Source organism: Gobio gobio (assembly GCF_949357685.1).
Source record: "Gobio gobio genome assembly, chromosome: 1".
In the NCBI taxonomy this organism is placed as follows: Eukaryota; Metazoa; Chordata; class Actinopteri; order Cypriniformes; family Gobionidae; genus Gobio; species Gobio gobio.
This window is the reverse complement of record NC_137097.1, coordinates 35929323-35947654: the sequence shown is the minus strand read 5'-3', so window position 1 is coordinate 35947654 and position 18332 is coordinate 35929323. Positions and strand designations below refer to the sequence as shown.

Here is an 18332-nt window from a genome sequence, read left to right as displayed (position 1 = left end):
CATAACAACTAACCAGGGCTGGGGGGGTCAATCGTGTTGGGGGGGGGGTCTTTTTGGCAGGGCTTCCTGCTAAAATTCGCATTCCCTTGGCAAAATATCACATAATTGGGGTCGCTTCAACCCGCGGACATGAAAAACAGCCCACAGCAACAGTGTTGAAGTAGCCCAATTCCGCAGGAAAACTGCGGACTTGGCAACACTACAACTAACGTTATGCTTCTATCCAATTGAGGTCTTTCCTGGTTCGGTTGAAACACGTCCCATAATCACAGCCCAATGGAGCAGTATCAGACTCATATTCTGACTAGAATCTGAGTATGACAACGTCAGGCTTGGACCAAAGCACACATATAGGCTACTGAAAAGTTGCTCTACAAAATAGATAATAAAAAACAGAAAAAAAAGTCGGCACACCACAGCTCCAAATATTTGCAAAAAATTATTTTAGACTCCCACACAGGTTAAGTTTCAAGCAAACACGCTCTCTGTCAGACCGATATTGGGATAAGGGGGATATATTTGGGATGAGTCAACAAAATATAACATTATTCTAGTGAGTTTAGGATATTTTAATCAAAAAAATCTTATATATTGTGCCTTTAACTAAAGTAATTTTTGCTTATGTTTGACGTGGATCATCAAAGGTCAGCAGCAAAGACATTTATTAATAAAGTGAGATTGTACATAAAGTATATTTGTGTTATTTGACATGTAATTACTGAGTATGTTACGGCTTTCCATTTATCCGCTGGTATTGAGTTTTTATTTTGAGGAATACTGAATATTTTTGTGCAAGTGAGATGAGTAAATGCACACATTTAGTAGAACTACAATAACCATCATATTCACACAGCGCACACAATACACTCACGATTTTTCCAAACATGGGGACAGGAGAGCTTTCAGTCAATACGTGAGAAAACAAAGTAGCATTACTTATTGAAAAAAGGAACTCATATATTTTGTTGTAAATTTTAAAAGTAATGCGTTACTTTAGTAATCTGATTATGTAGTTGTCACATGTCACCTTGTTATTCTCTTTTGCTTTGTGTACTTAAGCCCTCAGTTCTCCCTTAGTGTTTGTTGGTTCTTGTCTTTAGTTCTACGTGTGAAAGAGTTTCCTGAGTTTGATTATTAAAGTGCCTGTCTCCTGTTCATCCTCGTCTCCGTGAGCTTATATCCTACACGTGACGTGATAGTAGTAACTTGACTTATATGCGTTATCCATGCATAACATTAAAAATGATTTCTACTTCAAATAAATGCTTTTCTTTTTGCATTGATCAAAGAATCCTGAAAAAATGATCATGGTTTCCACAAAAATATTAGGCAGAACAACTGTTTTAAACGTTGATTTAAGAAATGCTGATATAAGAAATTATTAATGTTTCTTGAGCATCAAATCATCATATTAGAATGATTTCTGAAGGATCACTACTATAAACTAAATAGTTAGCTTGACCTCATGTGGTTGACAACATTTTCCAAAGTTTGAAAACATCCTTCCAATAACCATTTCCTGAAAAAAAAAAAAAATAAGTGAAATGACTTCAGTTTCAAGCCATATCTTGTCCATAATGCTTTTAGGACAACATGGACATGTGTAATGAGACCAGGAATGATATTAGTGCAAATCTGGGTGTGCCATTAAAACATCCCCTATTAAGTAAACTGTATTATCTACCATATGGTGATCATGTTTCGTTTTCGCATTGTTGCTTGATGACGTTATTTTTGCACTTAACATGTCAATCCATTCCACACAGCCTTCATTTCTTCTGGCCATTTTCATCTGATACTCCCAAACCCATGGCACCTATTTCTTTCTGCTACTCCATTCAGATACAAACAAATGTATTTCTCATTCATGAGTCCATTTTACAATTCAATGATATATTTAGAAATATAAAAACAGACAATGTACATGTTGTTGCCTGTGAGTGTGACAAACACGAGCTGAAATATGGAAACGCAGTTGGCCTCAAACCCATCATGCCTTTGCTGCCCTCACATGGTTACACTTGGTTTGTGCAAAAATTTGTATTGTATGTTTATTATCATACATATAGTGCTATATGGCACTAAAAGTGGTTCTTGGCTAGTAATCATAGGGGATCCTCTTTAAGTGCTATATAGCACCATATCTTAACAGGTTCTGTATATGGTAGTGGTGCTATATAGCACCTCAGTCATCCCGAAGAACCGGTGAAGAACCTCTGAAGAACCACTGAAGCACCAAGATGTTGCTATACAGCACTTAAAGTGGTTCCCCTATGATTACGAGCCAAGAACCACTTTTAGTGCCGTATAGCACCTTTTTATATGCTAAAATACCGTATTAGTTCCAAAATAGAACAACATTCTTACATTCGTAGCAGACATAATATGCTTTTGAAAACTATTTTTAGTGTGAATATTAATTATTTCTTAAATCATCAAGCAAGTGAAGCATTTTATTTTCAGTAAAAAAAAAAAAAGTAAAGCATCTCAAAGAAGATTTTCTGCTACAGGGTTTTTTTAGGTTAAAGCAACAAAAATAGCAGGTGATTTTGGTTATTGCCTTTTTACTTCTATTAGGCTTACACTGAAAAAGAATTTCTATGGTATAGTTACATTTGTTCTCTACCCAGCATGCCGACATGAATTATCAGTTGCAGTGACCATTTGTTGTAAATTTTGTTTAATCTTATAAACGACTTATTTATTTTGTAAAATAATTGGTGTAAATATGTATTTGTATATATATTGTAACGCTGGGGTCCGAGGAAGATGAAGACGAGGATAAGGTAAATACAAGTTTTATTTATAAAGAATTAGCCAACTTGCAAAACAGTGTGCACATAGCACAGACAATACCAGACAACTGAACAGAAAACAAGCAGGAACTTAAATACACAGATGATCAACTAAAACGACGAACAGCTGTGATGAATGTGATCAGTGTCCATGGTGACAGATTGTGGCTGGAAAATAGAACAAAGGAAGACGTGACCAATGAAAACAACTGATAGTCCATGGAAACTAAAACAAATGGAACATAACTGTGACATACACTCACCTAAAGGATTATTAGGAACACCATACTAATATTGTGTTTGACCCCCTTTCGCCTTCAGAACTGCCTTAATTCTACGTGGCATTGATTCAACAAGGTGCTGAAAGCATTCTTTAGAAATGTTGGCCCATATTGATAGGAAAGCATCTTGCAGTTGATGGAGATTTGTGGGATGCACATCCAGGGCACGAAGCTCCCGTTCCACCACATCCCAAAGATGCTCTATTGGGTTGAGATCTGGTGACTGTGGGGGCCATTTTAGTACAGTGAACTCATTGTCATGTTCAAGAAACCAATTTGAAATGATTCGAGCTTTGTGACATGGTGCATTATCCTGCTGGAAGTAGCCATCAGAGGATGGGTACATGGTGGTCATAAAGGTATGGACATGGTCAGAAACAATGCTCAGGTAGGCCGTGGCATTTAAACGATGCCCAATTGGCACTAAGGGGCCTAAAGTGTGCCAAGAAAACATCCCCCACACCATTACACCACCACCACCAGCCTGCACAGTGGTAACAAGGCATGATGGATCCATGTTCTCATTCTGTTAACGCCAAATTCTGACTCTACCATCTGAATGTCTCAACAGAAATCGAGACTTATCAGACCAGGCAACACTTCAACTGTCCAATTTTGGTGAGCTCATGCTAATTGTAGCCTCTTTTTCCTATTTGTAGTGGAGATGAGTGGTACCCGTTGGGGTCTTCTGCTGTTGTAGCCCATCTGGGGCAAGCGAACGGCTTTTGAAGCAGTTTTGAACATATTCTTTAGTCCTGTTGCACGACTCAAAGTAGTAGCAGGATTCTCCTACTAATATTATATTTCGTTCTGTGTGATTTTTAGCTTTGTATTACTGCCATAGCAAATTGCAAAAAATAGCATTTGAATAAGATTTGACTTTGTTATAACCGAGAGAGCTTTGCACTTAAGTTGCCTATATATTAATTGGTATGGATTTAAAGCCATTCACGGCCTATCATCTGCGCATTGAAGTGCAATTATCAGAGCCAGCTGAGCTCACTCAGCAACGAATAGGCTCTATTTAACGAGCGTTCCATAGCTGGCGCGGAAGCGTCAGCGGAAGCGGTCAGCCCGCGTTTCAGCCTCCGCGTGTGAAGACCGACGCGGGTAAAGACATCTGTATTCGACTCTTCTTCTGCGCGACTCCTCCGAGGCAGGGACTCCGATAAGGCACCTAGTTATCTCCATTCTTCTCCTTTCATCTTCCTTTCCTCTCTCTAACCATGTGCGTCCACTCCATCCCCGTTATCTCGCAACCACGCCCCACTATTACACGTAGACGGTATCGTAACACTGCTAATCTACGTCCTGTTCCCTCCTCCTCTAATGCCCCACCGTCTCTTTCTTTTTCTGTGGGGCTATGTAATTGTCAGTCAGCTGTCAATAAAGCTGACTTCATTCCTGCCTTTGCCACTCAATCCGCTCTCAAAATCCTGGCCTTGACTGAGACCTGGATCCGTCCAGAAGACTCAGCAACACCTGCTGCTCTTTCTAATAACTTCTCTTTCTCCCACACCCCTCGCCAGACTGGGAGGGGTGGGGGCACGGGTCTTCTCATTTCTAACAATTGGAAATACTTATCTCACACAGCTCTTTGCAATAACAACACATTTGAATATCATGCTATAACGCTTACAACTCCCACTAAAATACATATTGTAGTCATTTACCGCCCCCCAGGTCCACTGACCACCTTTGTCCATGAACTAGATGTTCTGCTGTCCTCATTTACAGAGGATGGCTGCCCACTCATAGTACTCAGCGACTTCAACATTCACCTGGACAAATCCTATGCTTCAGATTTCCACACCCTCCTAGCTTCATTCGACCTCAAACGCCTCATCACTTCACATACCCACAAATCTGGTAACCAGCTGGACCTCATTTACACACGCAACTGCTCTACATTCAATATTTTGGTCAAACCTCTACACATCTCAGATCACTTTTTCATCACATTTAATCTTCAACTTACTACTCACACACCACCAGTTCCTCCACCAGTTACTTTCAGGCGAAACCTGCACTCACTCTCTCCTTCTCATCTCTCATCTGCTCTGTCATCCTCCCTTCCCTCATCCACACAATTCTCTTCTATGGATGTTAACACTGCAACCGACACTTTATGCTCCACTTTAACTTCATGTCTAGACAATATCTGCCCTCTTTCTTTTAGGCCAGCACGAGCTACTCCCTCTAACCCTTGGTTATCTGATGTTATTTGTGAACACCGGACGATACTCAGGGCAGCAGAGAGGAAATGGCATAAATCAAATCACCCATCTGATCTAGCAAAGTATCATTCTTTGCTCTCATCCTTCTCAGATGAAGTACATGCAGCTAAATCTTCTTATTTCCAAAACAAAATCAGCAGCACCTCAAACTCACGCACATTATTCAGAACATTCAACTCTCTGCTCTGTCCTCCTCCACCACCTCCCTATCTCCAGACGACTTTGCACAATTCTTCACAAACAAAACAAGAACTATCAGCAATCAGTTCTCACCCCCGCGCACTGTGGATTTTAGATCAGCCACTTCCACGACCGAACATACTCTCTCCTCATTTTCCACACTCACTGAGGCCGAAGTATCTAAACTTCTCCTCTCCAGCCATCCTACCACCTGTCCTCTCGATCCCATTCCCTCACACCTCCTTCAAGCCATCTCCCCTACACTCCTACCAGCACTCACACACATCATCAACACATCTCTCTGCACTGGCACTTTCCCTACCACTTTCAAGCAGGCTCGGGTAACTCCACTGCTTAAGAAACCCACTTTAAACGCATCACTCATAGATAACTACACAGCAAATTTCAGGAGTTGAAAAATCATGAGTTAGACAAAAAAGTGTGAATGAGTTAAATTTTTTGAGTTATTTTTTAAATTTTGACTACCGTGTGTGTTATTGGATACTCCCTGGCTGTGTTGTATTTTGGCGTTCATTCATTGGTGTTCAGGAGCGTGTTTTAACACTACATCTGGAGTTACATTTTGAGAAGTGCGTCACGACACGACCCTGGTTCTGCAGCACAAATAATGAACTTATGTGCTTCGTCGTGAGGTAGGTAAAAGTGTGTGTGTGTGTGTATATATATATATATATATATAATATATATATATATATTTATATATATATATATATATATATATATATATATATATATATATATATATATATATATATATATATATATATATATATATATATTTCAACATGTTCTATATTTTCTGACAAACACGTTTTGTCATAGCTGTTACGTTATATAGCTACTGTGTACTAACGTCAACGACCATGGCAACGTATGAACGTAGCCTATAACTTGTTTCAAAATTTGAAATGGCTATTTGCGCTGGCTTTTTGTCGATGTAAACGAGCTAACCGTCTTTCCATTTGTAACGCTTTGCCGAGAGACCGGACAGCTGGACCGAATGGCTTCAGCCAAGTGCAAGCAAAACTCACGTAGGCAGGCTGACGTTTCACATGGGGTTTATTATCAGCGCCATTCCCATGCACACATGGAGTAACGTTAGTTTGCAACACTTTATGACAATAGCGTTACTGAGCGGAAAAGTAAACGATAAAGAGCAACAGAAATATATAAAGCATACATACAGCTCACAGCTCGTGCTCCATCTAAGGACTGCCCACTCAGCGAGTGAGTAAAATAAGTGCCTTCCCCCTTAAAGCTATGGTCTACAATTTCAAAGATTGTTCATTATTAATAATCTCGTTTAGATGCTGGTTATGGTTCTACAGTACAATCCTAACAATATGAAGAGAAATTTTGGGTTATAAAATATAATATTGGGTGTACACCCGCAGAGAAATTGACCAATGTAAGCTGTCCGGCCGGACAGCTTACATTGGTTAACTGCTCTCATCCAATCCCTGCTCCACTCGCGTTTCCCCCCAACCGCACCCCACCCCGCCCCCTCCTGCGACATGAAATTTTGCTGGCAAGTAGGCAGCGTCAACTCAGCAATGGAGAAAAACCAACAAACAGACAGCGGCAAGCGGCCCCTGCTCGCCCCAACAGTCAAGGTTGGAATAAAGAGAAAGTCAATTGAGGAAAGAGCAGATATTTAAAATAAATGTGAAGAACGCCGGACTCAAAGCCGAATCAATATAGGGTCCACCGTTGCCCGTTGGAGGAAGTTTCAGAGAAACCTTTGGACTTAAAACCGACGCTGATTATTTGTTGAGCAGGTAAACATTTATTTATACTTTTTTGGGTGTGGTGTATTACATAAATAGCTTTTTATCAGCATGACAACATGATCATGCTGCCGGTCGGCATTGGAATGTTAGCCGTTTAGCATCGCCTATCACGGGTCAAAGTAATTATATTTCTTGAAGTGCTTGACTATTTCAATAGGCCTAACGTTAGCGGTTTTCTGTTCGAGCCGATAGAACATTGCATGTGTTGCTAATCTTGCGTGGGCGTTCACCCCACTCATCCTCTATAGGGTTCAGGTCAGGGGACTGGGACGGCCATGGCAGAAATTTCATTTTGTGCTCAGTGACACATTTGTGTGCTGATTTTGATGTTTGTTTTGGATCGTTGTCCTGATGGAAGATCCAACCAAGTTGGCAACCACGGCCCATTATAAGATTTCTAGCAGAGGCCGTCAGGTTTTGATGTTTTATCTCCTGGTATTTGCTAGCATCCATGATGCCATGTGTCTGAACAAGAGACCTCTGGCAGAAAAATAGGCCCACAACTTTAAAGATCCAACGGTATATCTAACCGTGGGCATGGGGTACTTTTCATCCCTGTTTGCACCAAACTGTTGGGTTTGCTGCCAAAAAACTATTTTTTTAGTTTTGTCTGACCACAGAACCAGGTCCCTTTTGAAGGTCCAGTCGTGTCTGACAACTGAATGCTGGTGTTTGTTTCTGGATGAGCAAGAAGGATTTTTCTTGAAACCCTCCCAAACAATCACATCACATGTGGTGATGTAGGGGTTGTTTGATTTTGATGTTTGATGAAGACTCAACTAATCTCTGTGATTCTCCATCTGTGATCCTTAGAGAGTCTTTGTCCACTCAAACTCGTGCATTAAAACAGATGATATAGATTATATAAGATGATATAAGACAGATGATATAAGACAGAAAGATATAGACACACGTCCTCTTCCAGGCAGATTCAGAACATCTTTAGTTGATTGAACGTCTTAATTATTGCCCTGATGGTGGAAATGGGGATTTTCAATGCTTTAACTGTTTTCTTACAGCCACTTTCTATTTTGTGAAGCTCAACAATCTTTTGCTATATTCTTTGGTTTTGGACTTTGTGTTTTGTCATATTTATGCTCCTGAGAAACAAGATGTCGTAGCTAGACAATTTCATGCTCATAGTCACCCTGTTGTGCTAAAAATTTAAATATGAATGGGAATATACTTGAGAGATATTTTACTCAAAAAAATTCTAGGGGTGGCAAAAATTTTGGCCAACGTGTTTTGGAGAAAAACATTTATTTCATAAAGAGATTTTCCCCACATTCTTTTACTTCAAATGAAAGATACGATTTTTTGAATGAAAGATCAAAAGGATAAAGAATGCAGATTTATTTTTACAGCCATCTTTGATCATATATATAGGATCATATAATAGGCTAACCATATTGAATCAGGGCAAGAAAAAAGATTGATGATATATTGACCCATTATTTACATTTTGTTAAAGGTGAACAAAAAGTTGCATAGTGTACCTTTTAAAATGATGTTGATTCTGGCAAATTCTATTCAACAAATAACATTCGTGTCATACGTGCCTTCAGGTTTAAGTTCTAAGAACGTCTCCCTATAGTGTAAAGGGCATACTATTTCAATACAAGGGCAAGGCCTTATAGAGGAGAGACTGATATTGTGATGGCTCACAAAAGAGATAGCCTCAGCTTTTTAGAGTTTTCAAATAGACTCTGGAAACCAGTCTTATAAAGTGCACAGTTACCATGGTGATGTATATATAATTCTCAGCAGAGAACATTTTGTCTCAAGCACTCAAGGTACAAAAGGAAAGCAAAGCTCACCATGCACCAATTCAGTCCATTCAGTGTGGCCTTGACTGAATTAAGTTGAGCCGAGACTGTTAGAGATGTAGGTGTTCAAGCTGCACAAGGTGGGGATTTGTCCTCTGCTAAGTTACAAGGCCTTGCCCAATACATAGATGTGCAGACATGCTCTCATATAGCCAGAATGTTCTTGATATTTCCTTAACATTGTGATATTCCTCCTCAAAATTTAAAGAGCTATTTTTGGATCATTAAGATGTTTTGCATTGTTTTTTGTGAAAATAACTGGCTGTGCACATGTACGAGAATTGTACTTGATTGTATTGAATGTGCACTTTTAGTGTACTTCAAACCTTTAAAAAATATTTTAAAAAACTGCACTTGCAGATAAATAATTTTTGATGAAAAGAAAGGCCACTTTCATTGTTAATACTTTTACTTAACAATTTTATGCACTTTGTAAAACTAAAGTGCACTTATTTTGATGTGTTGGCTAACAACTAAAGTGCATGTAAAGTCCTTGATTATAATAGGCTAATGACTGCATGTGTGTGTTCAACCCGTTCTCATCAGTCTGCGTATAAATGACACGACTTTACACTTTCCAAGTGCGTGTAATGCATACGCCAAAGTCCAATTTTGCGTGCATATGATACGCCAATCTTTCCCATTAACTTCAGTGGAGAGCTGATGCGTCCAAATACCACGCATCATCTTTAACGACAATGACGTCACCAGCGAGGCTCATTCGCCCAGTTCACCTGATGCGCGAACATCTTCAAACAGGTAAGTAAGGGCAAGAGTATTCTTTTGTAATGAGATCATGGTGTTAACGGTATTATTTTAATTATTTCAGTGTTTGTAGGCCTACATCACGTTACATGGGTTATGCGTTCAAATGAGTTGTTAATGGAATAGTGGGCTGCACAGTTATCCCAGCGGGTAGCCTAACATTGACATTAGCCTAAGCTAACCTGTACCTGTTGCAGATTTTTAAATAAATAAATCTGTAAAAAATTATAATAATAATAAAAATAATATTCATGCTGTCTTCAGCTTTTATACATGGCTGAGGACAGCACTACAACAACAAAAAAAACGAATTTTTGGCGCGCAAAAAAACGGATTTATTTTATTTATTTATTTCCAAATTGTGGGCAAAAAAAACTATTTAACGTTACTGTCTTCCGCGCCTGCAGAAAAGGCATTAATGCTTGCTGCATCTATACATTCGCGGGCCGTGAACACATTACACGTGGGTGCGGACCCCGAGAGGTAACCTTAGCTGACGCCAGATCAGTATTTCGGATCATACGGCCTACATTCACTATACAAGCCGATCTGAGATCTGATAGAATAACGGGCACGTTGGTATAATTCAAGCAGGCATTACTAGTTGCTTGCAGATGCATTAGGCTCCTATTCCCGGGATTTTTGACTTGAAATAATACAAAAATATTATTATTGTTACAACCAGAAGTTTAAAATCTGCATTTTCCTGCCCCCTTCATGGCAAATATTCAGAAACCACTATCCTCTACCAGAACATTTAAAATTTTAATCACCCTTTACCCTCTCAGATCTAACTGACACCTTATTTATTTTTTGTTTAGTACAATGTCAAGTGGACATAAGAACAAATTAGAAGCTGTTCTTCTGCTCGGGGATGCATTTGTTGAAGGGATACAGGTAAGTTTCATTCTTGTTATACAGAAATGTGTAAAAAATTAACTTCAGTTAGTTAATACCTATGTTTCACCCATCTATGTTTCATTACATGCTATGTCCATAAAGAAACGTAACACAGAGTCACAAACTCCGAAGCCTGAAGTCACAGGACGGTCCAAAGTGACCTGGTGGAAGAGGGACAGTGATGGGCTGCGTGTGACCACCAGCAAACGGAGGAAAAAAGCTTCCTCTCCTGGTTAGTGTCCATCTTATAAAATTAATTAAAGAAAATGGTAGTGGAGAGTGATGACGTGTGATTTGGTTTGACAGTACTGTTGGTACTTAATATTCTGTATACTTATAATGATTATAACATTATAATGCCAAATAAATTTAGGTTTGATAGTTTCCATGTTGAAAGTTTGCCAAAGGTTTCAGTGTTTATTTTTGTATATCTGGCAAAGAGTTCGAAAGAATTGTTCTAATCTGTTTTTGTTTTTTTTCTTCCAAACAGTTGGTACTTCTCCATGTGCTAGTTCCTCCATCCCAACTTCACCATGTACTAGCTACCAATATCCTGGTAAGTAGAAAACTACTAGAGTTAAGTTAAAAGGAAGCCTCTCATTGTACCTGCACTTTTGCTATGTTTAGTAACCAGCCAGCTAACAATGTTCCTTCCAAAATGCTACTGACAGCCAGCACATACACATAATCTTAAGGGTCATGAGTTTGATTGCCCATTTCCAACTATCCTTTCACTCTCTGCTATCACTGGACTGTCCCTGTATTAAAAGCAATGGAAATTCCACAAAAGAAGTCAGTGATAGTGGAATTGCAATGTTGGATTTCTGTTATGTTTGTATTTTTCTATTTCTCTTTTTGAAGATTGCAATATGCAGAGGCTTAAGGATCTTCTACAGGATTCAGAGAGCATTGATGGGCAAGATTTTTCTCAGCAGACACCATTGTCCAGTTGGTCTCAAAGACAGAAAGAGGCCCAACAATGTTGGCAACAGGCGAGGCCACAAAACATTGACAACTTGTTGTCTGCTGAGAACATCTTCCAGATGACCTGCAATCACTGTCACGTGAAAGAAGCCATCATCCGTTGTGGGGAATGTTTGCCCTCAGAGTGGTTTTGTGCTGAGTGTGATCAATTGGTACATAAACACCACACTCTGCACAGTAGGCAAACCAGCATGTTTGGATTTTATCAATACATTCCTCCAACAGAGTTTGTGAAACTCCATGATGGCAAGTACATCGTCTGTGAACAAGGTTGGTGTCTCTTCTTCAATTGATTTGCCTTTTTTCCCCATAACAGACAACATAAGTAAATCATGCATTATATTTTCGAAGTATTTGCACACAATCCAAACATTCTTTAATGTCATCCTGATGGTCTTTTGCTCTTGCAGAGTGTTTGCTGCCAACAGCCTTTCCTCAAATTATATGCTCCTGTGACACTCGTGATGTTGACATCTCTGTTGGTAGATCCGTCATACTGGTTTGCATAAATGGTAGGATTGCGTAAAAAATATTGTTTATCTAACACATTAGTTCCTTGTTATTTATTTGTCTTTCATGTGCTCTCAGGCCGTTACAATCTTCACGTTCCGGTGCTAACATGTAAACATTGCAATAAGCAATGGGCTCCAGAAGTTGGTGACTTTGTAAGGAGTGGTTACTGGCCCACTACCATGCAAGCACAGACATTGTTCCACCAAGATCTGTTCCATTCCTTTGAGGCTATGAAGACAACGGCTCCAGGAATGTCAGTGAAAGCCTTCACAGCAATGTTGGACCAGAGAACAAAGCAGTTTGGAAGAGTGAGTTAAAATGTGAAGATGAAAGACAAAATGCCTTTATTTTTATTATTAATATTATTATTAAAGTAGCTATAAGGCTGGACAGTATGGCAAAAATGGTGGTTGAGTCTGTGCAGGGCGTAAATTTAAATATACCTACATATGTAGTTCAAGGTCCACAAGTGGCTAAAGTATTTCAGATTTCTGAAATTAACTGAATTGAAGACCATACTAGACAGCATTGTCTTTTGCATCCTTATTAGATTTGAAAAGTTACATTGACAAAACATAAATAGGTTATATTGTAGTCTATTGTCATTGAAAGCTGTACTAAATTTGTTTATTTCAGACTGGCAATGTGAATGCAGACACTTTTCAGAGGAGCTTTCTGCAATATGTGTACTGCAACTCTGAAGTGAATCAACTTCTGGGAAAGGAGCCATTTGTCTGTCCAGCCTGTAGCCCTGAAATGGTGGCTGTTTCAGTGGATGGCAACAGAAAACTCTACAGGTTCCAGAAAACAAACCAGTGAGTTTTGTGTGCACATTAAAAACAGCCAATGTAGTTAATGTATGTACTTGCTATTAACATTATCATCATAATATAGTTCTAATTTTGTTATTTCACAATAAGCTGTTGATACTGTAGCTGCTGTATATATCTATGTTAGGCTTTGTAACCTTGTTTTTAAGTGCCATATAAATACAATAATTTCTTACTACAGTGGTTATCCAGAATTCATTTTCTTGTAGGAGTGAAGAGCCCGGGTTCTTTGATGGAGTGTTTTTAGCCCAAGACTCTGAGGTGTCCAATTTTGTTGAGGAAGTTCGGGGCGCTGTCAAGAGTGTAAGTTTTCAATCAGGCTGAGCAACGGGTATCTCATGCCTTCTTAGATGTTTGGAGTCTTTGATTTTGTGTTGAGATGGCAATGGCAGGGTGCTGAGGTTAGCGATGCAATCAAACTTTCACAAAGAGTGAAGTTGTAGCTGCATGGGGAGAAAAAAAGCTAGATTCTAATCTAGGGAGTTACAGATGGAAGATGGGTCAGGCAATTAAAGAAAAAATCTTGACTGTAATTGTTGGTGTGTTTGATCGTACATCCCTGCTAGTTAATGTTCTTGAATGAACTACTCTGATATGTTGAGACAATTTACTTTGATAGACATCAGGAAAGGCGATGTGTGGGGAATCCCACTGGACAGCAGCAAGAGAAACATCAAAGCAGGCCAACAAGTTGGATGAAGAAGGTGTAGAAATTGCTGTGTGTAGGCATGGATTCCTCCTCAAAGGTTGGTAATGATCTTGATAAATTGCATTTAAAAAATATTTGTAGATAATGATGATCTGTAGCCTTTACTTCAGTGTCCAATGTGCTCTTCTTATTTCTATTTTCCAAAAGGTCTGAATATGTATAGAGGAGAAATCTTTGCATATCCAATGTTTCTCCAAAAAGAGTTCCAGGGTGCTACATTTTTGGCCATGGATGTGACCTGTCGTTATGTGCCATACCTGGAGAAGGTGTCAGAGGCTCTGACTCATCTTGAACCTCTTCAGAAAATGAGACATTGCTTGTCCGTGATGCATGCCAAAGCCCACAATACAAAATGCGAGGTAATGCATTTAACTATATGACTTTTATATTTCAGAGAATGATGTAGCCAACAATTAATGTAAAGTGCCACAATGAATTACATTGTGACCCAAACAACAACCCAGGAGTATGTTAACATGAGCCCCTATGTGCTCTCCTCTACACCTGGTGACCTCGGGATATGTATCAATCTTGGTAACCCTGTTGTCCACACTGTTTAACAACTTCACTGCTTCCTGTAGATTTTGTGGAATGCAAGGAACCAGGAAGGTGCTGGAACCACTCTTGGTGAAGAAGTAGAACAAGTGAATAGTTTTCTCTCCAGATGTGCCCTGACCACAAAGTATATGGCCAAGTCAGGTTTGTAAGCTTCTTTGCCCCCTGTTAGCCTGCAAACGTACCATTAAAATTTTACAATTTATTATGAATTTCTTTTGTTCTTTACAGTAAGAACTGATATGCTTACTGTCCATGCTATTGGGTGGAATCAGCGTAAAGATAATGGCCTCCACATTGCCTTGTCTTCCAGATTCAAAAAGGTATGCTTTGTTATGTTTAAAATAGTGTATACTTTTTCAATACAAAACTTAAACAGTTACATTTGAACTTAAAGTCCACTCAAAATGCATCACACTGTTACCCACAAGTAGATATTGTAAGGGTGCAGGACCTCAGCTATGTATATGTAGTTGAATATGTTGTTGTATTAAATCAGGCAGGGACATATACTTTTTTGATTCTTTTAAAGGATTCTTTTATGAAATGACAATGAATGAACAATGATTTTGTATTGCTGTTTTGCAGACAGTAGAAAAGACCTTAGATGTAACAGAGAGCCTGAAGAAGATGCAGGAACAGTTTCATTGCTGTGATGACATGCTAAAACAGTGGGTTGTTGATGTCAAGCAGTGGGCCAGTAGAGGTAAGGACAATGTTTTTTATACATAAACACTGTCGGAGTAATTTAATATATGTTTTTAATGTATGTAGCCAAACCTCAACACACACCTTGACAATAGGATCGCCATTGGCTAGTCATTTTTTTGGTTTACTCACCAGACTGATTTCTGCCCTATTGCACTATGCCCGTTAACGTCATCTTTTGTGTGTGTGTGTGTGTGTGTGTGTGTCTGTGTGTGTATATGTGTATGTATATATATATATATATATGTATATGTATGTTTCTGTAAAAAAAAAACAGATAATAGTAATAGATCATAGTAATTATTATTAAAAGATAATAACACTACTACCAATTCTACTACCAAACAATATAATTTGAGGTGGAAAATGAGAGGCTAAGCACAATGGTCCAATAGGACCCAATATCCAGGGCTCCATGTCGGTCTGTAGCTGCTTTACAATGTGTAATTAACAGAACTTAAGTGTGTTTGAAACATTTTTCTTTCTTCATATCTTTAATGTAGGAAATGCAGCAAGCAGTCCTGTTGATGCTCATGGTTTGCAGATCTCCATCGAAGCACTCTTTGTGAGCATTTGTCAGAAGAAGCACTACCTTTATAGACAGAATGGTATGGATTAGTAAATGGAAGTGATGTAGATGGAAGATATATTGGTTCTGTTCATCAAATGCCATAGCAGCTCTTTTGTAATAGCATTGTTTTTGCTCTTATTACAGACCGCAACAAAAGGCGTCAGAAGATAAGTCAGAAGATTGCCCAAGAAAAGAAACGCTTGCTAGAAGAGATCCAGCGATACAACCAGCAACCTGATGGTGATCTTGTGGACACAATTTCAGTTGTGCAGAAACTCTCCAACAAGGCTGCAGAGAGCATGATCTGGCCTTGGCAGGAACAGAACACAGGTGTTGTATGAAGATTTAACTTTTAGTATTTATTTAAAATGTATCCTCATCAAATTTGTTTATTAATGTATGATGTTTTCATTCCTGCAGATGGTGTCGACATTATCACAAAGAAGAAGCTCTTTGACCAACTAATGCTTGTCTCACGACTGACAGAAGAAAAACAGATCCTTGTGAAGGAGATGATGCAGCACTGTCAGTACCTTAAGGACTCAGTAGAGAAGGTTCAGTCACTGATGGCCACCGTTTCAGTGAGCACACAAACAGGAAGTAAGTCAAACTACCTGACTTCATGCATTTTAACATTCATAGGTCTAACTATTTTCAAGTGAAAAGCAATCATGCTAGTATTGGCTCAAAAACTAAGGATACATAACCTTCAAAGTTTATTTTAATTTGATTTTGTAATTAAGATTTGTCTTAACATAAATCAGCTCTCTCTGATTAAATGTTTAGTGTGATGGTAATTACATTATTCTTTATGTGTGGACTTATAGGATATACGAATGGATTCACAGAGGAGGGGTCCAAGGGCCTCATCAGTCTACTTAAGAGAAGACTGCAAGACCTCAGACAAAAACAGCAGACTGTAGCATGCACATACAGAGGCATTCTCCAACCAACTCCTAGGCTGGTGGAAGAGGAGGAAGGGGAAATGGATGAAGAATTGGATTGGCTACGTGACATCAGCTCTGATGATGATGATGATGATGATAATGATGATGATGATAATGAGGATACACAGGTGGGGACTCAAGTCACTTGACTTGGGACTCAAGTCAGACTCAGGTCACAGTTATAATTGCTTTTGCTTTTACTTGTACTTTGATTTGAAAAGGTTTATAAAGTCTTGACTTTTATTTTCATGGAATTGTGATACTCATGGTTATGCAACTGATAATGTATGTAAATAATTGCTGACACCTGTATATATGTAAACAGAAATACAAATGTGATTTGTCATCTGACTGTTGAGTTGACTTTGGCTCATCAACCCTTAGGATAAGAGAGAACTGGGAACTTTCAGATTCAACCTGAACTACCAACATTTTGGAACATTTGAGGTCACAGTCACAGCAGGTCCCATATTAAGATGTACAAAACTTACATACTGTACACAGATAGATACTGGCAGTGTAACATACTACAAAACTGACTATGTAGAACTATTGTAGAGGCTTAGTTAACCACGTTATACTGAGGAATGGTTGGCAGGGTTGGGTCTGATTACTTTGAAATGCACTGAATACAAACATGACAATAATAGTAGTAATCAGTTATGGCAATAATAGTAATCAGTTATGCAATATACATTTTAGCAACAACCCAAGTTGGAATATTATTTTAATGAGTTAATGTATGACTCATGACATGAGGAACTAAACCATGTATTAATGATCACTGCATCAGCAACTAATGAACATTCTATATGATTAATAGGTTAAGTAATATATTAATTGCTATTAATTAAATATATCAAGTGTTAATTCCCTAATAACATTATATTAACTAATAATGTAAATGAATGCGTTAATTATCACAATGGGTCAAAGCCATGCATTTCAACTTCCAGTTGTCTGCTTTAATTAATTATTAACTAACGATTTGCAAAATCATGTTACGAATTGTTGAGGCACATGACTATTTACTAATTTAAAATTAACTCAAAAGCCATAACCACAATGGCATATTACTTAACAATTAGCTAATGACCAGCGCAATTGTATTTTGTAAATATAAACAAAGTTATAATTTCATGCCTGCAACACTCAACAAAAGTTGGGACAGAGGCATGTTTACCATTGTGTTACATCACCTTTCCTATTAATAACACTTTCTAATCGTTTGGGAAGCCACGCTTTTGTAGCCTGTGCAGAATGAGGCCTGGAATTGTCCTGCTGAAATAAGCATAGAAGAGACATTGCCTTGATGGCAACATATGTCTTTCTAAAATCCCAAAATATGCCTCTGTGTCAATGGTACCTTCACACACATGTAGCTCACCCATTCCATGGGTACTGGTGCACAAATATCCCAACTTTTCTGGAAATGGGGTTTGTAGTTTCTCACAGTGACAGGTGTTGGAAGGAGGAAAATGTTAACGGAAAAACTATTTGCCCTTTTTTGTACACATACAAACTAAATCTTTAAACAGAGAAATAAATACAGAGGATGCAACAGGGCCTACATTACCTATGTGTATTGTACTCTTGGTTTTGAATACCAATAATAATACTACAAGTACAAGAGGAGATGACTATCCATTCTAGACCATGGTCTTTTGGTGTATTTTTTACCATCACAGCAGCATTAACATAAATAGTTATGCATATAAGC

At 38.6% G+C, this 18332-nt stretch overlaps 1 protein-coding gene across 1 annotated transcript; it reads left to right on the top strand.

Annotated features, from left to right (window-relative positions):
• Positions 1-7023: 7023 nt before the first annotated feature.
• Positions 7024-16962, top strand: LOC307127609 (uncharacterized protein). Its single transcript, XM_079818950.1, has 19 exons — positions 7024-7292; positions 9784-9889; positions 10717-10792; positions 10898-11027; positions 11286-11351; positions 11657-12049; positions 12190-12291; positions 12368-12600; positions 12929-13107; positions 13332-13425; positions 13742-13868; positions 13979-14190; positions 14413-14530; positions 14618-14709; positions 14975-15092; positions 15598-15702; positions 15810-15995; positions 16086-16265; positions 16493-16962. Exons 3-19 carry the CDS (start codon positions 10721-10723, stop codon positions 16759-16761), a joined length of 2676 nt encoding a protein of 891 aa, XP_079675076.1. The 5' UTR covers positions 7024-7292; positions 9784-9889; positions 10717-10720; the 3' UTR covers positions 16762-16962.
• Positions 16963-18332: the final 1370 nt, after the last annotated feature.